At 39.0% G+C, this 26,289-nt stretch overlaps 1 protein-coding gene across 8 annotated transcripts in view; it reads right to left on the reverse strand.

Moving 5' to 3' along the window:
* The window catches only part of CORIN (corin, serine peptidase), a 230,127-nt gene that overhangs the window by 40,888 nt on the left and 162,950 nt on the right, over window positions 1–26,289 (reverse strand). For 7 of the 8 annotated variants that reach the window (XM_074992721.1, XM_074992718.1, XM_074992719.1 and 4 more), the window contains 6 exons: window positions 25,374–25,481; window positions 18,954–19,185; window positions 14,381–14,526; window positions 9,553–9,660; window positions 5,002–5,115; window positions 1,014–1,124 (listed from right to left, as the gene is read on the reverse strand). In XM_074992721.1, coding sequence (XP_074848822.1) covers window positions 1,014–1,124; window positions 5,002–5,115; window positions 9,553–9,660; window positions 14,381–14,526; window positions 18,954–19,185; window positions 25,374–25,481 — 819 coding nt within the window. The remainder of the gene's footprint in view (window positions 1–1,013; window positions 1,125–5,001; window positions 5,116–9,552; window positions 9,661–14,380; window positions 14,527–18,953; window positions 19,186–25,373; window positions 25,482–26,289) is intronic. The other variant, XM_074992724.1, reaches the window with a different exon arrangement.

Raw genomic sequence — 26,289 nt, forward strand, 5'->3', positions numbered from 1 at the left:
GATTTCTCAGTGGTACAGAATTACTTTCGTACAGAGAAATAGATGAGCTTCAGTAGCATCCCAAAGCAGAGCCAACTGCAGTGTGGTGGAGGTAAGGTACGTGGCCAGGACACCACAACACCCTTCACTCCCCCTGCCCCCACCACACACACACACACACACACACCACTTCCTTCAAATATTGTTACAGCCCATAAAAGAACAAGAAGTCCTGTGGCACCTTACAGGCTAACAGACATTTTGGAGCATAAGCTTTCATGGCCAAAGACCCACTTCGTCAGATGGCTCTTTGCCCGTGAAAGCTTATGCTCCAAAATATCTGTTAGTCTATAATGTGCCACAGGGCTTCTTGTTTTTGATACAGACTAACTCGGCTACCCCTCTCATACTTGTTACAGCTGATGTGGAACCTACATAATTTTTACTCAGACAGCCACACTTTAAGAATTGCCTTTTTAATATCACATAAAAGCATGAGGCCCTTCTACGGGCACTGCTACTGCAGGTGTCTAATATCCAGGAGTCTCTACTGATTGTCCCCTGACTCACTCCAAGTTCCCTCAAAATGGAGGTGCCAGACTCAGTCTGCTCTCAGCACCATTGAAGTCAATGGGAATTCTAACACTGAATTTAATGAGGGCAGGATCAGGGCTCTAGTCATTCTGCTCAGGTCTCGTCTATATTTCAATTCCTTCACTGCCTCTCTGCCTTCTGTTACAGCAGGCTCAAAACTCTACTCCTCACTTGAGAAGGTCTCCACATCTCCATTCAGTCAACATCACTTTTCTTGTCTTATCTCCTCTTGTGCCCTGCAGCACCCATTCACTTGCCACCTCCCTCTTTCTCTTTTGCCCACTGTACAGTTTGTATTGACTTTCGGGCCTTCCTAGAATGGGCTCCTAAACCAAGCTGTTCCCAGCAACACTTTGGAAAAATGTTGCAAAAACTCATGTATTTAATGACACACACCATCCACAACATCGCTTCCAGCCAATCGCACAGACGAGACTTACCACAGTTCCATTCATCTGAGTTATCCATGCAATCTCGCTGCCCATCGCACCACACCTCACGTGGCACACAATCATGACTGGCACATTCAAGCTCATCCGCCTTGCAAAATGCTGCAAAGACAAATATTAAGGTGATATTTTAAAAAAAATCACTATCATAAAAACGTACGCTAAGATCTGACTGGATAAAGGCATAGGGAGAAGTTCGGAGCAGGTTTATGGAGCTGGGATAATAGAGTCAGCAATCAGAAAATCTACTGGGGGCTGAGGAGAACTCATCTGGAGAGGATCTAAGGGAGGCCAACAAAATTCCATTTGTGTGCAGTGGTATCTGAAAATCGCATGACCATTCAGTGCGTCCTTCCTACTGAGTTCCAGCTACGGTGCTATCACTGCAGCATTGGAACCCCTCACAAACTGTAGATGGAAGCATTTTGTTTCTCACTTTTTGCTGAACTGCCTTAATCCTAACACAGTTATTTCATGTTGATTAGACATTTATTCTTCATCCTGAGATTACTAAAAATTGAAAATATTGTCATTTCAGAGGCATGGAAAAACTTGCTCAAGAGCACATAGGTAGCTTGTGCCAGGGCCAGGACCTAAACTCAGGTCTCCTGCATTCCAGCCTAGTATCCCCAAGATTATCTGAAGTCAGTTTCTGCTCAGGTACAATACCCACAAGATTTTGCACATACCTCTAGTCATCACAAATTAGAGGCAGTCAATGCCACATTTCAGCCCAACTTTATCAGGTTGTACCCTGTGGGCCACCAGAGCAGGCTGACAAAGAATTAGTACCATTATATAGATTCAGTGACCCTGGCCCTTAGCTCTCATGATTTTTATACACATATATTATCAGTTTATAGACATTAACAGCCATGTGTCTTTAGGTCAGGAACAATGTATGTACATTCAAGAAACACCCTCCCCCCCTCCACACACACGCAAAATCAAGCACAAGCTAAACCGAACAGCCACACTTTATGTCATAACCTGAAGCTCCCTACTTCTGGCTCTGGAAGGCTCCCAAGGGAAACAAATTCCAGAGGTAGAGGGCCCCCAGATGAGAAAGGGGAGCAACTTCTAGATGTCGAAAGCCCTGAGACGAGAAGTTCTACTGCTGTTCCTGAACAATTCAGCCCCAGGACTGACAAGAAGGATGATGTAATGCTTAGGGTGCTAGCCTGCAACTCAGGCTGCCCAGATTTAGTTTCCTGAGGTCACAGATGTTTTATGCGGACTTGGGCAAGTAATTTAGGCCCTCTCTTCCTCAGTTCCTGTCTATAAAATTTGAGGATGATTGCACCTCCCTGTCTCACACAGGCATTATGAGGAAAAGTACACTAAAGACTGTGAAACATCACTCTACAGACATGGGAACCATACAGGTAGCAGAGATATACTATATCAGCTGATTTGAAAAACTGCAGTTTATTGTGTAAATGTAAGTTGCTCTCAGTTATTCACAGCTCAAAACATGCAGTGTTTTAGGCTGTGTCTATACAGCGATTGCTATTTCAGAACACAAAGGTATCCCAAAATAGCAATCCAGTGGCTTTCCCCCATGCTCAAAATAGCACTGCTGTATTGAGCGCAGTATTCCGGTTCCAGTACCCCTCATCACATGAGAGGTAATGGAACTTTTGGAATAGCCGCTTATTCCAAACTTCGGTGCCATTTGGACAGCGCCAAGTTCAGAATAACAAATGTTGGAATAATGTATGCAATTTGTGTAGCACACATTGCATAAATTATTTTTAAAAATCTCAGTGTGTAGTTACCACCCTAGAGATAATCTGGATGCATGTAATCTGTGCATTAGTTTATGTGTTATACTGAGTCTAAAACTAGCTCATACGCATTTAGATATATGGGAGAAATGCAAGGAATCTGCAAGTCTGCACGTGTAAGACAGTAACTTCAGCAGTTAGCATAAGTATATGAAATTATGCTAATGAATGTAGCATTAGTAAATTGTTTAGTATACCGTAAGTTAGCAGTGATGCAAGGTCATAAAATCACGTAAGACATAATTAGGCAATAAATAATTTTGTTAACATTTTGCAGAAAGCTGAAGGGCAACAGCAAAAAGTCAGTTTATACCAGTGTGGAGTATTTTGGGATAGGTACATCAGCAGATGATGAACCACTGAATTGTTATAGTTAAGTAACTGACACATATGCTAATAAGATTGACACAATTTATATATTAACTTATAGATCAGAACAAGGACACCCCACCGTTATTAGAGTAAAACATTTATGGGCAAAGGAGACTGAACACACGTATAAATTTTCATGGCAGTCATCAAACCTTACAACAGGCCTGACCATGAGGTAGGCAGACAAGACTTCAATCCTAGCAAACATTATGCATCCTAGAGAGAAGACAGGACCTCTACCAGTTATCTCACTACTTCTACATCTCCAGAAGAATAGTTATACATACATGCATGAACTGATGTTGAACATTCAATTAGTATTGCATTATTCATACCGTCATCCAGATTGGAACATTTGTGTGTTAAGTGACTTTGATAGTAAAAATCTTACAAGGCCAAAAGATCTTTCCCAAATGTGAATGTGGCAATTGTATGTGTCAGGGCTCCCAGTTGAACAACAAACCTTAATAATACTGGCTCTGTTCTTTGGAGAAAAGCCTGCCAAACCTCAGCGTGTTAAGCTGTTAGATGGAATTCCCAAGTAATCAGTGTAATTAATCCACCACTAATAAATCAGGCAAGATTAATCCCAAGTAAAATTAATTCCCAAGTAATCAGTGTAATTAATCCATCACTAATAAATCAGGCAATCAGGAAATGTGCAGGAAGCTAAAGAGAGATTTGAGCACTGATGCTATCTGCTCTTCTAGAAAAGAACAGCTGCATTGTATATAGCAGTACATATACATTTGCCTTACGCAGATGGTGTACCTGCCCCTACCAACAAGTATTAGAGCTGGTCAAGAACTGTATGTTAAAGTGATTTTTCAGCTAAAAATGTGGTTTCCATAATTGGGCTGAAAATGAACAATGAAATATCAGACTTTTTTGGGGGCAGGTAGAAATTTAGATTTTCAATCAGCTCTAACATACACCATTCTGCTCTTTGTCAAATCAAATGGCAAAAGATGAGACCACAGAACCTGGTTTGTTTAAAAGAAGACAAAACAGAGAACCATTAAGATATACATTAAATTGCAGCTAAAAGTATGTCCCATTTTCCACTACTGATGTCACATACACAGTGAAATCACAAGCAACAAGATGGAAGGTTCTCCAGCAGCTGCCACTCATTAGCACCTCCTCTTCCCATCCCATTGATAAGTGCAAAAAATGAATTCACATCAGTTCCTACCTAGCAGCTGAAGGAAGGAGCAATTTCTTAGTAGTTGCACTACATAACTTTTATCCCAGACCCCACTGGGAGTCAGCAGGATAACCCTGCACTCTTGTTGGTACTTCATGGGATACACTTGTATTCCTCTGGCACTCATTGCAACCTTACATATGGTGCAAAGGAAGAGACCCTGAAAATATGGGAAGAAAGGAGCAAAGGGAGCAGGGTGAGACATGAAAGCCAAAAAGTTTTGGGACCTGGTACGACAAGTGGGAGTGAGGAAGATGCAAGCAGCCATAAGTTATGTGAAAGGGAGCCAAGGAGCTACCAATAATAAATTGCTGACAAGTGGACACAGGAAGGAAGAAACCAAACAAGGAGAGATGGAGAAGATGGAGATATGGAGCCACAGCAGTGAAAAGAGGCATCAAGTGGAGGCGGGGTGAGAGAGAGTGGTACAGAGGAGTCCAAAGTGACAGTGGATACAAGCTGGAGAGGGAGGACTTGGAGCAACAAGGCAAATGATAGGGAGTTATGGGGTGGAGGGGAGCTATCATGCCTACAGGGAGATGCTTCTATAGTTTTTTGCGTGCCCCCCAAAATCTAGATTCAGTCCGGATTATCAATCAAATTAAGAACTTACAACAGTTCTTTTCGTCCATCTTGTCTGGACAATCTGGAAAGCCATCACAGATCATGACTTGTTGGATACACAGCTTATTTGATGGACATTCCCAAAGTCCCCTTTCTCCACAACCTGGACACAGAGAACAAGAGTTTTGAGATATTGCATTTTAACATTTACTTGAACTTAGAGCTGCGTGATGGCTGATTTTTCAGTTAACCTGTAGTTTTGACAACCAGGAAAAAAAAACCTGGTTCTGGTCAAATTGAAACTTTTTTTTAAATTGTAGCTGAACTGAAAACATTAGAAAAATTGTTTGGGGGTAAAACTATGCATTTTGTTCAACCTGAAACTTGAATGGTCATTGGGCCAAAAGAAGACAGCAAATGACTGTATAGCCCAGTGGTTAGGGCACTTAGCCAGGAGTGATTCCAGTCCCTGCTCTAATCACTCTTAAGGATTTGTTACAAAGTAGAACAGCATCAACAGAAGAGACCCACCAGAATACCCACCTATGTAGTATGGGCACTCACCAGAGATGGGGGGAGACCAGGATTCAAGTCCAAGCTCCAGAACAGCAGTTCAAAGCTGTGTCTCCCATATGCATGATGAGTACAGTAACCACCAAGCTAAAAGTTGTAAGGAGGTCACCTTATCCTCCTGTTTTGTATATGATGCCTGAATCAACTTCTCTATCTAGCCCCCAAAAATCTAACTCCTCCATTTTGATAAAGGCAAACAAATCACTTTTTATTTTCATTTTAACTGAAACTTACATGAATTCAAGATTTTTTTTTAAAGTTACAGCACTATGCTGCATGGTAACTGCCTGTGTTGACCCTGCTCCTGCACAATAGAAGTTCAGTAGAGCAATTTGAACTTTTAGTGCAGCATAGAAAGATCCACATGGACAGCTAGCATACTTATCAGATCTCTAAAAGGTGTTGTCTTTCTTCATGTTTCTAAGAAATTCAAGGGTTGTTCAACTCTGAATAGATATTTTTACAAGTATCAAGAATAATCATTATTGAGGAGGGAATCGAAGGAAGATTATCAAAATAAACACTTGCTCAAATGGACATGAACTATACAATATTCCATTGCAGTCTGAGTAGCAATTTGACCAATTACTCTTAGCTTATGCCATATCCATGAATGTAGACCATAATTCAGGAAATCATTCATACCAAAGTACTTCTGATGTACATTACTAAGGATTCTCATCTTGGATTCCACAAAATTTAATGTAAAAGTAAATGGACTATGTTCAAAATATCAACATTTAGCAAACTCATCTTTCAAAAATGGAAATACCACAAAATTGTGTAGTTTGATAATCTCCATTAAATGTCATAGAATATGTTTTCTTGCAGTATTTATTTAAAAAGGAGGAGGAGAACAGAGTCAGAGGTGGAAAGTGGCTAGCCCTTTTTGGCCTAAATACATGTCCTTGCTTGTAATAATCTTTTACCACTTTATCAAGTAGTTACACTGATTCTCCCCACTTCCAACTGTATGAATCTATCTGAAAATTCATTATTATGCAGCTAACACAGTCATTGTCTCCTCCAAGTGACATTAATCAATTACTCTGGCTTTATAAAAAATTCAAGATGAACTCCCATGTCAGTGTTTTGACAGTTGGTTCCTAGTTCATCATATGGAAGAAATTAAGACTGGAATAATGTAGGTTTATAAAACATTTAGATTTCTAATTTCATCTTTATGATTTTCTGTAAATAATTATTCAAACATCTCACTACAACATCAGAGTTTGGATTCAGCTTATTTCAATGAAGAAATGATACAACAGTAACACAGGAAGCCATGATAATATATGATAAATAGAATTCCCTTGATTTTACCCTACTAATATTTAAAATAGATTTAGCTATGGCTGCCTTGTTTAATCCATTCTATAGCTGATCATATTGGCTGTTACACTTTAAACTTAATCTAAGGTCAAATTCAAGTGACTGGCCCATGGGATCAAATCAAAAACAAAACAAAATCCCCAAACCTCAGTTCTGTGAGTCTGGACAAACAGTGCATGGCAATCTAGGCTGCAAACCTCCCATGCTCCACACTGTGTGGTAACTGCCTGTGTTGACCCTGCTGCTGCAGAATAAAAGTTCAATAGAGCAATTTGAACATCTAGTGCAGCATAGCCAGGTACACATGGACAGCTAGCATACAACCTGTTCATTTACAGCCCTGCTCTCCATGCACTTACCGCTAGCCAGGTGCAAAATTATGCACTAGTATGACTAAATATTTACCACTGACTAAATATTTGTTCACTGTTGCCCTTGATTACTTTAAAAATTTTTACAGAGTTTTATTGTCAAGTGCCCTATCACTGTCCGAGAAGACTACATAAATTCATTAACATTGTTTATCTTTGAACTGAACAGAGACACCCTGTTAAAAGAGACGTTCAGTGTGCATAGTTCAATGGCTCCGGCCATGGACATAACAAATAGTTTTGCAGCAGAAGATTAGGGGTTCTATTCTGCATGCCAAATACACCTTTTTTTATGAGAGTCACTAGAATAAAGATTTGTTATAATATGAATTTCTTAGTTTAATGTGGATGGAAAACATGCCTGTAGTTATATAAGCCCCGTTTCAAATCCTGATTTTGATGAAAGAAGAGAATTCTTGTACTAACTCACCTCTGTTCTCCTAAAGTTGTGTGTTAAATCATTGTCACTGATGCATTCACAGAGTCCCCAGAATTAAATGCCATCTCAGCTACAATACTACAGTGAGAACTACAGTTGCAGCTACACAGGACAAAATGTTAATTTTGATGGTTATGCTCCTTCAGAGGCACAATACTCCTGTTTGCACCCTTCTGCTATCTACTTGCAATCCCAAATGGAGCAGGAAAACACCCTCAAGGGCACGTCAGAGCAGGGAACGGCACTAGCAGAGGGGGCACAGCGGGTGCCATGCACAGTTCAGCTCTGCCAAATTTCAGTTTCCATGTGGATTTCAACTCTAGCTGAACAGCTGCTCTACCTTACACTCAAGCCAGGGCAGCTTGAGAATGACTGAGCTGTAAATGGCTCCCCTTATTCTGTGATGTGCTGATCTTGGCACAGGATAGAAATTCAGAGGGGCAGCCATACTAGTTTGTATCTACCAAAACAACAAGGAGTTCTGCGGCACCTTAAAAACTAAGAGATTTATTTGGACATTAAGCTTTCATGGGTAACTTACACTTGGTCACTACACTCCATGCATATGACAAAGTAGTTTTAAGGTGCCACAGGACTACTACTTGTTTTGGGGATAGAAACTGATATAGTGAGTCCGGTTGTCCTAATACGGTATGCAATACTGTGCTTTTGGTTTATGTTATATAAAATATAGATTATTTAAATACAGATTGTTCAGCTAATTGTACAAAAACCAGTACATTCTTTTCTTTTAAAAAAAAAAAACACATCCAATATATTCTGAGCTAGCCATTTACACAGAGAAAGTTCAATGCTCTCTGAGTTGTTCTGCACACAGAGAATATGAATGAGCTAGAGACATCAGCTTCTAGAGCTCTAAAAGCACTGGCTGTTCTTCAGTAACAACATTACCCATGGTCAGTGTAATGTCACTATGACAGATGCAATTTTCTAGCAGATGCAGCCTTCCATATTTATAGAAGCTGATAAGAATTCTGTTGATTGCTAGTGACATTTTGTCTAGACCAAAAAAAGAGAGATCTACTTAAGAAATGTGTTTTATAGATCAAAGCATTATTTCAGACCTTAAAGTCAAGAAGTATAAAAGGACTCTAAAAAGATATATAGCTATTAGTGTTCTCAGGAGTGCAAAGCTGACAATAATTTTGAAGGGAACCAAAACAATTATTAACTAGAATTTTTCCAGAGGATTAGCACATTGTTGTTGTTCAGCCACAGCATTTTCTCTAAATTTAAGCAGTAAGAATTGCTTTTCACCATGACAGAACTTTGGAATGAAACTGAAAGTAAAGTTGGCAGTTACAAGTGATATTCTTGAGCCTACTGCTGAAGGCTGACAACTGAAAATTGACAACATTCCTGACACTTCCAGTGTTGGAGCCCACTGCAGTAAGAGAGACCAGACTACGATAAAGTGTCCCACCTGTGTTCAACACATCAAAACAGAATGTTAATAGGTAAGCATTTTAACTTGTATTTGAATATTTGGGGCCTGATTCAGCACTCATTGCTTTTTTATCCCACTGTAACTTCATCAGTATCAATGAAATAACACAATGGGGGACTGAGCTGCATCATTAAGGATAACCTCCTCAATGAGTAAGTGAAAATCAACCATTCTGGAAACTGGCTTACTAGGGCTCTCACACTTTCAGTCTCACAAATGATGTTGATGTTCATCAAGGAGGATGTGGCCTGCACTAACTTTACAACCAACCACTAAAAACTCAACTTTCAAACACACTGTGCAGCTTTTTCTTGATAAAAAAGGGACTGATCTTTTGAACTTTCAGAGTGTGTGTTGAACAAACTGATCAAGAGCAACAGTTTTGATCTCTGATACTCCTGACTCGTATTTATTTACCACAGTTGTCCTCATCACTATCATCTTCACAGTCAGCCTGGCCATCACATCTTCTGGAGGCCAAGACACACCTCCCAGAACGGCACTTGAAGTGGCTGGGTGAGCACTCTGTCAAAATCAGAAAACAACACTTTCAGCAAACTGAAAATCTTTAATTATCACAAAGTACTTTCTTTACCATTATTATTCATCAGTAAGACTGAGTAAAAAGTGTAAAAGACAGGAGCACAAACCTCTGAGATACTAAGCTGGAATGATGCAGAAACGGAAACTATTACTGACACATACATGGAGGGTGGGTTGGGTTTGGTGACACATCATGACATTCCCAAAGCTTATCTCTTCACATACTGCTGCCTCTCAAGTTTCAAAGCCTCACATCATTATTGGCAGATACTGTTTAATTTGAGATGACTGATTTTCTAGGTATGTTAACCATTAATGTTGGGTTGAACAGGCAGAGGTAAACTACTCAGTGTGTTGCTTTTATAACAGATAAAATATTTAGCAGTTACATTTGTTTAAAAAACTTCAGAGTCTTTAACAAGGATTCTCCAATTAATCCTCATATCACAGTGGCTAGGAAGGATTTTCAGAAGTGCCTTACTGATTTAGAGGGAGAAAAATTCACATTGAAAGTCAGCTGGGACTTTTGCTCCCAAATCACTTAGGGCTAGATTCACAAAAGGATTTTACCCATTTGCCATATTAGGTACCTATTTCCAACGTTAAGGTGCAACTGAGATCCTTAAAACTTCCGATCAGCTGGCAGCCAACCCTGGAGCCACCTGAAATCCCTAGGTAGCTGCGTTTCCACCACTTAACTCTCAAGGCACCTAGGTTTCCTCTAGGGAGTATTCTCATAGTTGCCATAATCTAGGCAGCCGGGCTCCTATCTCTTGCCTATGCCCCAGTGGGATCCTTAAACAAGAGGTCTCCCTACTTACCTTTCTGCAGACCCAATCCAAAAGACCTTCTCAGACTTAGACACATACAAAGCTGGTGAAGCTGGTGACCTGCTTTATAACCTTTGGCTTGTTGGTTAAGGTAGTTGCCCAGGACATTGCTAGTTACATTCCCTCCTCTGCCTGATATGTAGCAGGGATTTGAATTTGGGTTTCCAACCTCTCAGATGAGTGCTATAACCACCGGACCTGGGATTATTTTGGTGTAAGGCCTCTCAGAGACTTTTGCGGAAGTTGTTCGTTGCGCATAAATAAATATATGTTGGGTCAGAGAGAAACTGAGAATGACTTTGTAGAGAATGTGTGAGAATCCCAAGTGGATTCAGCACAGCGCAGAAGGGGAAAAGGTTCAGGTCACTCAACTCTCCTCAGCATTTTCTATAGGTTAGATCATGCAGCTACCTGATCAGCATGCCAGGTTTTCTGGACTGCATTCTTAGGCATATAACACACCCAGGCATTCCTGTCAGGGTGGTTAAACTCTGGGAATAAATTGCCTACGGAGGTTGTGGAATCTCCGTCACTGGAGATAGTTAAGAACAGGTGAGACAACTAACTAACAGGGATGATACAGATGATGCTTGGTCCTGCCGTGAGGGCAGGGGACTGTATTGGATGACCTCTCAAGGTCCCATCCAGTTCTAGTGTTCTACAATAGTACAGGGGGCCTAGCTACTTAACCTGGCCTGTGGATTCCATTGGGTGGAAAGGTATGTAAAAGTTATACTTTACAATGCCTAAGCCCCGGACCCTAAAAGGAATTTCAAAATCCTTTTGGGAATGTGGCCCCTAAACCTTAGGTTTATTGAAAATCCCTTTTTAATCACACTTGACTGCTATCAGCTCCCTATCAATGGCATCCCATTCCTCTGTTTTCTACAAGTTCTCAGTGGCATTTAATAATATACAGTTTCTTAAGGACTTTTAAGCCTAATTTTAAGCTGCTATGTGAAAAAAGTTACAAATAAAACTCATTAAAAGAACTTAAGAAAACAGCAATGTTTTTCACTTTCTTTTAAACAGAATGAATGGTGTTTACTTTCACTCTTTGGAGATGAAGCCTGCTGTGAGTAGATGCACTGGAGTTAACATGAGGCCTGGGCATAGTTTGGTACTGTTAGGCAGCTGTTCCCATGGTTAAATATGTAGTGGTTTTGCCACTTTAGTTTAAGTGAGCAAATCATTTTGTAATCATTAACAGGGCTCTGTGTCTGCCATGGAAGCTGCAGAAATCATAGATTCAGTGACTTTCCGCAACCTCTGTGACTTCTGCAGCAGCCAATATGGCTGACCCCAGGGCTGCTGCTAGCTCAAGAGCAGCTGCTCCAGTGACCCCAGGAACAGCCACATGGGACGCTGCTGGAGAGGCTCTGCAGCCAGCTACTCAGGTGGCGCCAAAGCCAAATGCACTGGCCACTGCTGGCCCCTGACAATAGTCCTTGGGGTGGCTGGAGCAGCTGCTGCTTTAGCCCCCAACAGTAGTCCTGGGGGTGGGCAGAACAGTGGCTCCCCTGGGTGCCCTCCCCCTGCAGTGGTGCTCCAGCACTGCAGTGGCCTCTCTAAGATTTAATTAGGAGTATTTACAGTGTAACTCGTGGACAGAGTAAGGACTGTTAATTTTTGTGTACTGCCCATGACCTCTCCATGACTTTTACCTTTACCTGTGCCTAAAGTGAATCCTTAATCATTAATATTCAAATGGTTTTCAAGTCTCATTTATTGTGCTATAGAATCCGTCTGAAATATTTATAATAGTATTTTAAATTTTCAAAGATGGTTTGTCTTTCTCACTAACACCGCCAGCTGGTGCCAATCTTTCATTAAGCAAATAGGAAATACTAGCAGTGATTCAGGCTAGGGAGAACTTTGGGAGCATTGCTTTACTAAACAAGTAGGCTGTTTATAAAAGAGCAACTACCAGTGTACAATTCTCTTTTGATTTGTTCTACAGGGCTGTCTAATGCACAGTGCCAGTGACAATGTACTAAATGAACAGTCAAGTAATCAGCCCAGTAGTCCCATTCTATGTTAATAATTTAATTAAAACATTCTGCCAAGGGACTTTAAAGGAGATTCTGAAAAAAAATGTGTGCACCCAATTTAACTTTGTAAATATTTCATAACTGTTTTTAAACATACATTTTAAAATGTATTCAATTACATCAAGCCATCCAAAACCAAACTTTCTACTCCACACTGAGGAGATACAGAAGCAAATCTACATGTTATTTTATACAACTGGGGATTTTCACCAGCATTTCTTGCGCCAGAAGTTTGATTTTATGTCTCCCAAATAAATAAATAAATAAATAAATCCTTCTATTAATGGATGATCCTCCACCACACACATCAAATGACTGTAGGGCATAGCTTAAAGTTGAATTTACTCCTATGCTTTCAGCTTTTCAATATAAACTATTTTATTACTATTTATTATTTTATTACTATTTTATTACTTTCTAGTCTGGTACCATCATGACCCAACTGGTGCCAAACCAGAGAACTTGTGGAACCACAGGAGGTCATTATTGTTCAGCAGCATTACCAACAATTCCACTGATTACTGGGCTCTTAAAAGACATTTAGGGGTAAATTACAGATAAATAACAGCACAGAACACAGAGATGGGACTGGTGGCTGGAAACAAACTTCATAGGACCACAGAAAACTTAGCCATGCACATGATAAATGGACATCCAACGCACTAAAATCATGCTGGACTATGGATGTTGCCAGACCAGAATGTGCAAGAGTAGAGAGATTCAACCTGTATTATTTTATGATTTATGCTTATTATGCAATCTCAGGATCCAGGAAGCAACAAAAGCTTTTATAAGCTCCAGTCCCCTTTGGATGCAGCTATACCCTTTGCTGAGCCCTCAGAATGCGTCCTCATACAAGTCAGCATATTTTTCTTAGCTAGATGGCCTGTGAGACAAGTGGCTTTCATCTGTGATCCCACCTCAATCAGACACCAGGAGACTGTGGAGACACGTATGTCTTAGTCAAATTAAATGGAGATTAAAGAATTGAGGGGCATAAACATACTGCTGGTACTCTAGCTCATATCACCTCACTATCTGCCCCAGCAATTAGCAAAGTCTTTGACAACAAATGAAAGGAGACTAGAGCTACCACAGCTGAGGCCCTTCAGTTAGATGGAGCAACTACACAACATCAGCCTTCTTCTTTGTACGGAATAAAGAGAATCATTTCAAGGCAACTCCATTCGTGTGTTCCAGACCCCTGATATGCATCATGAGTATTTAGCGAGCAATAGTGTGGAGGGGTTCAAGAAATCTTAGCTTGTCAGATGTTGTTGAAGTTGGCCTGATACAATCCTTTCAAACTTTCCTCCAAGAGAAGAAAGAGAGCAAGCAGTAGCTGCCTAGGGCTCTAACATCTGCAGAACTAGTTTCTTAAGCAAAGAAAGAGAGGACCACAGTTTGTTTGTTTAGAATTGCCAAGATCTCGACTGTTCCTAAAATAAAAAGTAATGCTTCACAGCAGCTGGCTGGCAGGTCTACAGGACTCATGCAAATACAGACAAGTGAGAAGTGTTTTATTACCCACACATCTCAAGTAATCTATGTCAGAATGAGAGTAATTTTATCCAGAGTGAAAGCGCTTCAATTTCTCAATAAAACTTTTCCCTTCAAATAAGTAGATAATACATAGTTGGGAAAAACAAGAATTCTCCCAAATCTGATTTTGAATCATTTCCACAATATGGAGAATTAAATTCACCTATATGACATAATGTAATTTAAAGAGGATGTATTAAGTATGAAATAGGATGACTAACTCACGGCAAGCTACAAATTTATATTCAATATCCAATTATAAGTATTCTAACAAGCCACCTTCCACATCCTCATCAGGTGTTAGGCAGGTTCTGTTGTCTGAGTTTTCTTCTGGGAACTGAGTGCAGTCTGTGTCTTCCGGCCACTGCAGGCCAACAATCCCAAGCACAGATTCACAGCGTTCCTTGGAATGCTCGCACAGTGCCCTGGTGGGGTGAATTCAGGAGAGTTAGTAAAAACATAGGGTAGAAAAACATGTCAGGACAGGTTACCAGCTATTGCTGGAAACTAGCACCCCTAGCTGAGGATCTGATGATGGGAAGAAAGCCATTAATCTTCCTATATGAAAGAAAGATTTCCTTACGTGCATTGTACTTTCCGGAGAGACATGGATTCCAATATGTGTTCCACTTGCCACATGTGGTGACTGGGACACCACAGTGTGACAATTGGCTCTGCAGCCACATGCCGCTCTTGGAGCCTTTAAACATGACTCCTCCAAGCCGCACACGTGGGTGCCATCTGCCTAGTCCACGTAGCTGCGGCTCAGGCCGTGGCTTGGACCCCATGCAGCTCCTGCTGGCAGGCTCCTGCATTCAGTTTGTGTGGGAGGGGCTGCCTGGGTCTGCAGAAGCGGGAGGGAATTGTTAGGAGGAGGGATGGAAGTGTCTGGCTCTGGGGGAGGAAAAGGGGGATTGGGATAGAGCTGGGAGGCTGGAAGTGCCTGGATCTGGGGCAGGGGAACGGGTATTGGGTTAGAGCAGGGAGGCTGGGGGTGCCTGGCTCTGGGGGAGGGGGAGGGCATTGTTAGACAGTGGAGGGGGCTGTGGGAAATACAGAAGAACAACCACCACAAGATTAGTGATCCATCAATTATTATTGGACACCACTGACTTAGAGAAAAGAAAATACATTAAAATATTTTACCACTGTTGATATTTTTGTGAAGGAAATTTATAACCACCAAACAATTGCCTGAGTCATACCATTAAAGTCACAATAGCAACTGTAAAGTTTCTTCAACACCCTTTGCTGAGACAGAAATGCAGAGGAGCCATTCTTAAAGCAGAAGATAATAAACTCAATTCTATGCAGAGAGATGAGGAAGAGAGAGACTTAAATGAATCCATATAGCAATACTAATGTTTCACAGCTACCCTGTAACCCTACTCCTGAAGAAAACCTGAATAAGTGGGTCTGTCCCACCGAAGCTCATCACCTAATAAATTATTTTGTTAGTCTTTCAAGTGCTACACGACTGCTGTTTTGCTTTGTTAGAATACAGACTAACAAGGTTCTCTCTGTCACTTTTGAGGATGTGGTAACTTTAAGTATCAACACCGGTATCAAGCCCATAAAGAGGCAAGAAAATTGTGGTTTTGAATATTTTTCCACCATAGAAACATAAGAAATGCCATAGCAGATCAGATCAATGTCTAGACAGTATCGTGTTTCTCAGAATGGTCAGTACCAGATACTTCATTTGTATGGACACAAAATACATAACTGAAAATTTTGCAATAACCTGTCTATAAGCAGAACTTCCTCCTAATCACAGGCAACTACTGATTAGCTTGTGTCCTATATTGGAGCTGATATGCTTACAGTTTTGTTTTGTTTTTTTTAATTCTAGACAAGTAACTGCAGATATTTTTATATTAATGAAATTGTCCAGTTCCTTTTTGAATCTTACAAAGGTCTCTGTTTCAATTATGTCTTTTTTTCTACAGTGAGTTTCACAGATTAATTGGGTATTGCATAAATAAGTGTTATGTTTTATCCATTATAAATGTGGCCTTTCAACTTCACTGATTGTACCTTAGTTTTCATATTATGATAAAGGTTTTTAGGACGGTACAATCTACCTTCTGAATATTTTGTGTGTTTCTGTCAGTTCACCTCTAATTTGCCTATTCTCTGTATGAAACAGCATCAATCTTTTAAATCTTGGCTCATATATGGAAGTCATTCCATGCTACTAATCATTTTTCATGGTGCCTCTCTGGACCTATTCTCCATCTGCTCTGTCATCATTGAAAAGGAGTGACCAAAACTTTGCATGTTGTTTAAAGCAAGGTCATACATAATGCATTATTGGTACAATATCTATTTTCAGAATTTTTCTCAAATTTCATTCAGACCTGGGGGATGGGTGAGGGGGGATAAAAATGAAAGTTCATTTTTGTTTCTGTGTCTTAATGTTCAACCCTTCATGTAAAGAGTAAGAATGAATTGTGTATGCATTTTAGAGGTGTGTGTGTGTGGGTGGGTGTAAACACTGCACTCTGCAGAGAGAAGCTGCAAAAAGAAGTTACCTGTGTAGAAAGTACAGGAAACTAGAATGGATAATGACAATAACCTTTTGTAAAGGCAAATAGCATCTCCCTATTCTTTTCAGTTGGCTACAACAATCCATTCAGTTATTTTACTTGAGACTTTAACAGGAGTCACTTAAAATGAGAAACTCTTTTTCTGTGCCTGCTTAAAATGAAGCACAGAGTACTATAAAGAGAACTAGCTTTGTTACAGCTCAGCAGTAATGTTTCCTTTTAGATTTGCCTCTCCAAAAAAACAATGTTAATACACTGTGTTGATTCAAATCACATTTGAACAGTTGCCCTACATTGTTCTGTAGTTTGGCCTCAACCTTCTCAATTCCAGAGTTTTCTGCTCTGCTTATTTTCTGATGACAGCCACGGCAGTGAAAATAATAAAGCAGATTTTAAAAAGTTTTGGTTTAGTTTTACTGAAACATCTGAGTAACCTGAGCCTTCAACATGTCCCTGCTCCCTCAACCTCACCCCTTCAAAAAATCAACAGTCTCTCAAAGGAGATAGTTTCCAATAACTGCTGTAAGACATTCAGTTTTAATTTTGGGGGAAGAATTAAAATTCAGTTAACATGTCAAAGATATGTCCGAAGCCAATAACAGTGCATCTGCTCTTTGCAATACAGCGAGAAAAAAAAGCACATAATTTAGAGGAGCAAAAGTGCATTTTGCTATATTCTATGAAATATCTCCCTTCTGGGGTACTGGTTGGATTAGGAGCTTGATAATAGAATACAGAGCCTTTTTTACCTCACCATCACATCTTCCTTTCTTTCCTTACGTTCTACAAACTGCCATTAATACCAATAAAGTCATGCAGAAAATTGAATCTCCTCAGAAATCTTTTGCTTCCAGCACATTCTTTATGGTGCAAACCTAACTGATCAAACAACCAATGTCTCTAGAAACTATTTGCAAATAAAAATAATGCAATCTGAGAATCATGGAAGGGCAGATCTGTACATGATGGACTTGAAGGCATACCCTTTGTCCCTCTAGCAGTGCTATGTATGTTAAAGTTCATTCTCTGTTTATGATTGAGGATAGGACAGAAAAACATTTTGAAACTAGTTCTATAAACATTAGTTTTTGCAAAAATGTTTTTCAAACAACTGAAATGTTGTGACTATGTATTATTAAGTCCCTAATTTGCTAGGTAGACAGAAAGAGAATCCATGCAGCGAAGTGCATACAGTCTAATTGTCTTCCCTTTGTTGAAACAAATCCCACACAGTATTTGTTGTCAAACACACATGCAGGATATACTTCAGCAATTCACTTTAGTGACTCTTACTGATCGAATAGGATTTTTCATCTGTCTCCACACCATGTGCATTATGCTAACTTTTCAATTATCGCTGATTGCCATGTGGGAACTAAGCATATCAATTAGCGGTGCTTTATTAGTTTTAATATAAATTATTATTAGCTTCCACTAGAAGACTGAACACAAGGGAAGACTGCCCATTTTCCAGATTAAGAGAAATAGCTCTAGATAGCCTCCCAGTGTCATACTATAGGAAACCACAGGGCACAGCAGAGGTACTCAAACAATTTTTATAGTGGAGGTGTAGAAAGCCATGTAACCAAACTGCAAACTCGATATATAAGGGAAACCACTTCCAGCCAGGGGTATGACAGAATCCCCAGTACCCCTAGTTCCAGCACCTATGATGGGACACATACAGTAATTTTCAATAATGCCCTTTCAATACAGCCTTTGATATATTGGACCTTAGTGATATTTATTTAATCAGAAAGCCAAGGAAGTCCTTGGGCTGATGGACTAAGAAGGAGTCTAGTTTGTAACCATGGGCAACACACGACTACATTTCTACAGTACTTGCTCTCCAATTTTGGAAAAGTGAGTGTCGCATTCAAATTTGGTCTTCCATTCATTAATATTTGGTACAGTGCTTTGAATATATAAAGCTTTCCATATGAGTTAAGCACTATTATGAATACTCCTATCTCTAGCTGAACTCTTCATTTGCTGAACATTTTATATTATACTAGATAATTTGGTGTAATTATCTAGTATCTAACATAGGATTAGTGCAATATACAACCTCATAAATATTCTATATTTCGTTTTTAAAAATTGAATTGCTATTATTTTACCTATGTCTTTAAATATTTCAATAAGTTCAGAAAATAATCACAAGAATATAAACAAGTTTTTCTCAGTTTGCAAAATTTGGGCCTAGCCCTGATTTCAGTGGAAACAAAGTTAGCCTTGAAGACACAGCCACATGCTGCCAAATGAAACTAGTGAAGAATCCAGTTAGGAAGTAGTCACATTACCTGCAGGGTGGGATACGCTGATTCGTTTGAGGGTCACATTTTGGTACCAAGATTGTACAGGCAAAAAACATAAGATACTTGTAGCAATTGGTCTGAACCAAGGCTGGAAAAAGGGAAGACTCCCAGCTGATGGAGGCTTCTTTCTGAGTCCTATGGCCCAAGTAGTTTGGGTAGTTAGTATAGTTGTAAGGCAGGTTCATGCATAACTCCAGAGTAATTGGTTCACACTGACCTTTTGAAAGAAAAGAACATGCATTCTGTAAAGCTAGACAAAATCAGAAATAAATAATTACAAGATTCTGATTATTTAAACACTCTGATTATTACTCTCTCTGGCCTCTTAAGGTAGATCTTGTTTCACATAACCCAGTGTGGACCACTTTCACCAAATGGTCTCTCCAGTTTTGAAAGGCAAAGATGTAATTTATGAAAACTACAGGTCCTTGAGTGCAGTGGTCCATTAGAAACTACTTAAGTTAGGAATGAAAGGAGACTTCAATTCCTAAGAAGCTAGCCAGTTAAGCACAGCCTTCATATTTACACTTTCAAGATCTTTCTGTACCCATTGCTTTTGGACACCCCTTTATAAAAGAGATACAAATAATCTATTACATCAGCTAACTCTTTTCAGCTAATAACTGAAAATCAAGTGTTTTTATGTAGAACTTCCAAAATACAGCACAGATTAGAAGGTATTTTCTCAAATTTCCCCCATTCCAAGAAGAACGTTTAACTGGAAAAAGAATTATTTCTATTACACTGGACCCTGAATCCCTAGTCAGGACTGTACAAACCCTCATTGGACTGTACAAATAGATAGTAAGAGGAAGTCACTTACACCTTCTTATATTTAAAGACCAATGAATGTAGTTAACAAAACAGGAAGACAGACAGGGAAAGAACAAGGGTACTAACAAGTATGCATAGTTATGAAGGCTAGCTAGATGTACAATTAGAAGGTTTTGATGATTTTTATGAAAAAAGTGGGCTGGTCAGAGAATTATAAGTACTTCCTAGGATACAACTGTGAAAGAAATTCAAAATATGTATTTTTAAATAGTTAAAAAAATTCTAATATTATCAAAACAAAAGGCAAATAAAATTTAAAAACTGAAAACAAAAATCATTTTAATACAAATTGAGATTAAAGTTCTCATTTACAATTGAATCAAAAGGAACTTTTGGTTTCACCTAAATGAGCTTTTTAATATGAACTTTTTCAAGGAAGAATTTTGTATCATTTGAAAACCCATATTTCACTGGAAAAAATTGATAGAAAAACACTTGAGCAACTCTGTAAACAAACAAACAAGATATGTTAATGAGTAAGTAAATTCTGCTGGACACTGCCTGTCAATTCACAATGGACTGTATGTATCATTATAAAGATGAGTCTTGAGGAGACATTTGAAAGAAGATTCAGGAGTATCTGATAATTTTGCCTAGCCTGACAGCTTCAGTGTAATGCCCGTTAGCAGCCACCTCTCTTCCACAACAAAGGCTCAGCTGACAGCAGGAGTTCCTGAGATCTAAATTTGCTCTATGTTGGACCTTCCACATTGCCCTCCTTCAGTTGTCTATGGCGTGTCTTGCAATGTCATCTAGGCTGCTCCCACTTTTGGAGCATGCTAAGTTGCCCATTATGTCCTGACTTGGGCATGTATTAGCATGAGGCAATAGTACTTCTAAATTAGTAAATGTACACAACTGAAACCATACTTGTTGTCCTTGAAGTTAAGCTGTTGTCTAGATGGGAAATAGTGGCCAAAATTGTCGGCTTCCATGTGGACACAGAATACATAGGAATCTTAACAGGGAATTCTCTATTTTGTATTTAAATAATCAACTGTACTATAGCAGATTTACAGTTTTTTTTCCTCGGCTTCAGCTGCAAGTAAAACAGGTTTGGTGTTTGAAAATAAAAACTTAGAGTTCGAATTCACAGTAACTAAGGCACAAAACTATGATGGAAACTCATACAATATTTAGTCCCATGATAGTAATGGGAAAAGACTGCCCGAAAATGTAAATTTACAGCATGTATGGCAAGAAAAGAGAAAAGGGTGGGGGAAGCTGAATTTAGGGTATGTCTACACTAGAAAATTAGGTTGAATTTATTAAGGTCAATTTTCTAGCACACACACGATTTTGTAAAGTCAAAGATGCATGTCCACAATGGTAAATGAAATCAATGAAGTGTGTCCCCATTAGCATTGCTAGGTTTGACTTTGTCAGCAATGCATTCTTGGTACCTGTCCCATAATTCCTGCTGCCTCGTTGCACTGTGGATTTCTGTCCCCGTGTGTGATGGGACAAAAATGTGCTGTGTATCATTCTGGGTATGTGTTGTCAGCATCCCATAGGGCACTTGTTTCCTCCCACTTCCTTTGGAAAGCAATGGCAGAAAAGATTTTCACACCTTTTTCAAGTTTATGTTGACACCATTAAATCTTCAAATTTAATCAAGGTTTAAACCACAAGCTGGAAACCTGCATTTAAATACTCAATTTGCATTTTGTTTTGTATTTGAGCCTTTTATACTTATTTTCCTAAACAAAGGTTGATTTCCACTAGTTGGTAACCATTAAACAATGTTGATTTGCAACTAAATATAGGCTTTATGCTAAATTTGTTGTCAAGTATCAGAGGGGTAGCTGTGTTAGTCTGGATCTGTAGCAGCAACGAAGGGTCCTGTGGCACCTTATAGACTAACAGAAAAGTTTAGAGCATGAGCTTTTGCGAGTTAACTCACTTCTTCAGATGCTAGCCAGCATCTGAAGAAGTGAGTTAACTCGCGAAAGCTCATGCTCTAAACTTTTCTGTTAGTCTATAAGGTGCCACAGGACCCTTCGTTGCTGCTAAATTTGGTGCTTCTTTTTGCTATCCATGAATACACTATCTAAACACATTTATTTAATTAAGTAACAATTTCTATTTATTCAGATTCTTAATTTCAACATTTTTATTATGCTTGAAAATAGTGAATGATGTATTTTCATTACCTATGTAATTGAAATTTTGTTTGTGATTTGTGCCACACTCTTTGGATGGAAATCCAAATTTAATGACTAATGCCAAAAAACGGTGTTTTATTTTAATTAAATAAAACTATTTTAAATATTCTGGATACACAGGAAAATGTGAAAACACATTTTGCATATTAAATAAAATATTATATAAAATTGGTGAACTGGCTTTAATATTTCTGATCACTAAGTTCTTTGGAATTTTAGAACTAGTAGAACTCTTCCTCTTATACCTAGTTTTTATGCATCAATTGGAAGAAAACAAGATTTCTTACTCTTTCAACTTCCAACTGGTTTCTTAGCTTTGAATGAATTAGACATTGAACTGAACTACACAAATACACTCAAATGAAAAAGAAATTCTCTCTGCACCTGCAAAAGAAGCTATTGTTGTTAAAAGTAGGTTTAGCATCTCTGCGAACTCTGATTTGAGGTGCTTAGCCACCAACTTTCATCAGTTCACTGGCCTGATTTTCTTAAAAAACTGGTCAGTAAACATGTACTGTTGACTATTATTTGTTTAATTCATTTAAAATATCTTAATAGATTATAAATTTAGGCCTAAACAGATTATGTTAATTTTAAATTTATTTTTTCCAATGTGAACTTAGTTTTAATCTAACTTAAAAATCCAAATTAAAAAATTGATTTTAAATCATCAGTTTTATTCACACTGCCAGTAACAGAGCCATATTACTTCCTTTTGACATGTATTTTCTAGTTTAACATTAAACAGACCTTTACTTGTAATATTACCTTAGCACAACCTACATGCGCAAGGGCCAAAGTTTTAAAATCCTGTGCATTTGTCATCTTCGGACAAAATCTTACAGAAATATCATAAAAATGCAAAGATAGGAGGCACCTCACACCAGCCAGTCCAGCCTCCACCACTGTTGAGAGACCAGGACAACTTTCAAATTGTTTTTAAAATACACAATAAAATAATTTGCCTGGGCCTTATCCACAAACAAAGTATTAATCCCAGATACGAATAAAAGCATTAAATGTATTAGATATGAGGATGTCTGATATGACAACAATATCTCCATCAGCTCCCTTAAAAGAAGGATCCAGGACATCTGTACTGTCATTACAAAGATACCGTGGCTACACTGTAAAGTCTGCCTAAACGTACTGGAAATTATGATGAATGGAGGGCATGCAGCCCATACTGAATATTATGAAAGGTAGCCCCAGCTCTTCGTATTCTCCAGAGTTAATTGCATGGATGTTAGCCATGTTTTTCACAGGGTTGATGCCTGCAACAGGTAAGTCTAGAAAAACAAGTTTCTTTACAGTAAAAGTGGTTCGAAATAAACAAAACTAATTGATCAAAATCATCTTGCCGTCTCTAAAAATAAACCAAAATGCACATATGCCAAAAATGTCTCATTAAGGCCAGCTTATCTATATAATTTTTCATCCTGATTAAATCTGAAGTTAACAGACTAGTAAACTCTTAACTTGTGATCTAAATCTAAAACCCAAAACTCCCTCTGCTGTAGCAAATAAAAGCTAAAACAATTTCTTATGAGCAAAGAACAGCTGAGAAATACTGACTCAAACTAATAATGTACCAATTCTTAGGAAAACTAGATCTTTATAGCCAAATTCAGAACAACTCAAGTAAAGAGATTTTTTGCAAGAGGTCTCCATGTTGAATAGGGAGAAGTTTTCTCTCAAAGTCATGGAACAATAGAGCAGCAACTGGAGACAGCTGGGACCAGACACTGATGCAATAATTCTGCTGGGAGACAGCCCTTCTTACACCCCATACAGCATTAAACATAAAGTTGAGACAATTTATCAGTCATGCCATATTCTACAAGGTCATATCTGGCTAACATTGCCGTATGCGCCAGATAATTCTGCAATAATAACTAAGATTCTTGGGAATGACATTCTCAAATCCCCTCAGGCTTTGTCCTACATGATCTGCCAAAGTCAATATGCTCATTTCAGGGCAAATTCTGTGAAGTGCTGAACGTCCTAACTCCCATTGTCTTCAATTAAGTTAAGGGCACTCAATATTTTGAATAATCAGACTGCATATACTATCCAAAATAGGAGGGAGTGGCAGGGGCTGATGCCAACTGCACTGAATCTTAAGGCTGATACCAAGATGACTCAGAAATCATTACCACCTTCCATATGAGACTGGTACCCAAACATGGCTAACGGGGTAGCCATTCTATAGCTCATTTATAACTGAAATAACCATACCAACCTGAATCTATGAGCTAAATTCCAAAATTTTTTTCATACCTGTTTAGCTGATTCCCCAAGATAATTTTCCATGAGCTTAGTAAACCAATCACTGGTGATTAATCACGACCTCCTATGAACAATCCATTCTTAGGGGTCATACTCTCCACATTTTTCTCCCTTTACTTTCCCCTTTCTTAAGAATTCCTTGTGACACTGCACATATGCTTCGCAGTGATATTATTGTATTAATATGCTTCACAGTGACATTATTTTATATTATTTTGGCATAATTATGATAAGTTTTGTATAGAACGGGTCACGTGAGGTATCACTGGAAAAGTTATGATTTGCTGAATATGATTATCCCACAACTAGCCTTTCTGGTACAACAGTGAAGAAGACTGACAGTACTGATGACTTAACAACAATGGCAATGGACCCTAGAGGAACCTAACATTCCTGTAAATGTTCCATCTAGCTCAGGCAGTAATGGCTGCTATGATTTGGCAAGGTATGGAAGGGCATGGGACACATGACCCTGGACTCTATCTTGGGATGTCAGTGTTTTTCCACAACCTGATTCTGGGACAACAGGTTCCTGCCACATGCTAAAGCTTTACAAGGCATGCCCTGTGGAAGAAGTCTTTTGGAAATACCTGAGGAACAAAGACTGAAAAAGGGGAAGTCCTGAACCCAGGTTAGAGGTAGGTCTATAAAGGAAGTGACGCTGGTACCTTGAGAATCTGTCAGCCTGCTTGTGTCATCAGCCAGGGTGAGAATTTGCTAATTCAATCCCATCTTTCTAGCATCTTAGGCTTAGTTTGCCTCCTCTATACACATTTTAGAGTTCTTCAACTTTATTTAAATAAACTGCAAAAATGAGCACCAAACCAGAAGAAAAAAAAGGAAAGAAGATATGCAGAGGAAAAATGTGGCTTTTAAAATGTACATGATATCTTAGTCATGAGTCACTACAAACGAGTTTTTTCTGGTTTAGCCTAGCCATGAGCATTACACCAACACAACTGCTAGATGTGCAAGCATTAGCCATCAAATTAAACTGAAATAAAAATATTTTCCCCTCTATACTCTGCAGCACATCTTCATAAATTCAATTACAGTGAAAGCTCTGGATATATGCCCTGAGACAACAACAATGGCAGGAAACACATACTCTACTTACTACAGTTTGTCTGGCTATTGTTCATGTCACAAAGAGAAGAGGTGCCACATGAATCAGGACAGGGAGTATCACTGCACCCCGGCTCCCCTTCTTGACATGGAGTTTGATCTGAAGAAAAAATAATAAAAGCTTGTTACTAGACTGATTTAGTAGAGGAATAAAAGTGACTGTAGTGGTGAGAAGTTACAGATTCACAACACAAATTAAAACTGCCAAAATTCATGTGAAGCTTCAGCAACAATCTGCTTGCAAATCACCAGCGTACTTGTTTTCAAGCTATTGCTTGTAGTGAGTATAGCGCACCCAGCATTTCCAATATTACATGTGGACACCAGTGTTTAAAACATTTCTAAGGTGGGGAAAAATACATACTGGTATATAACAATTTCTCCCTTCTCTTTTCTTATCCCCAAGTTTAAATTAATATCCGAGAAAATGTATATCCCAGATTTTGGGTTGTGCGTGAGGCCTGGGTTCAGCCTGTTGCTTGGCTATTTGGTGAAGAGTATAAGAGGCGTAAGAAGGCAAATTAAAGTGGAATGGTATGCCCTGAGGGCTGAAGCATGGAAAGCCTGGGTGTAAAAACAGTGATTGGGACTTAACTTGAATGATAGACCCACTAAAGAGGGGCTGCGAAGTCTGCGTCCCAGTTGAGCGAGACGTAACAGTGCATCCTCCTTGAATACCAAACTGGGTTCAGGAAAAGGACTAACATGTCAGTATGAGTGATAGTGTCCATCCCTCACAGATGCCTATCTGAGTCCAGAAAAGGATGGCATTGATAATTGTATACTACTGCCAATGAATGCACTGCTTATTGTTCTCTTTGTCTCACGACCATAAAGGAATGTACCTGCAGAAAAACCTTTGGGGAGGTGCCACCCATCATTCCTAAAGACCTGGAATTGGAATTTAA

Source organism: Carettochelys insculpta, chromosome 4 (genome assembly GCF_033958435.1).
Source record: "Carettochelys insculpta isolate YL-2023 chromosome 4, ASM3395843v1, whole genome shotgun sequence".
Taxonomy (NCBI): domain Eukaryota; kingdom Metazoa; phylum Chordata; order Testudines; family Carettochelyidae; genus Carettochelys; species Carettochelys insculpta.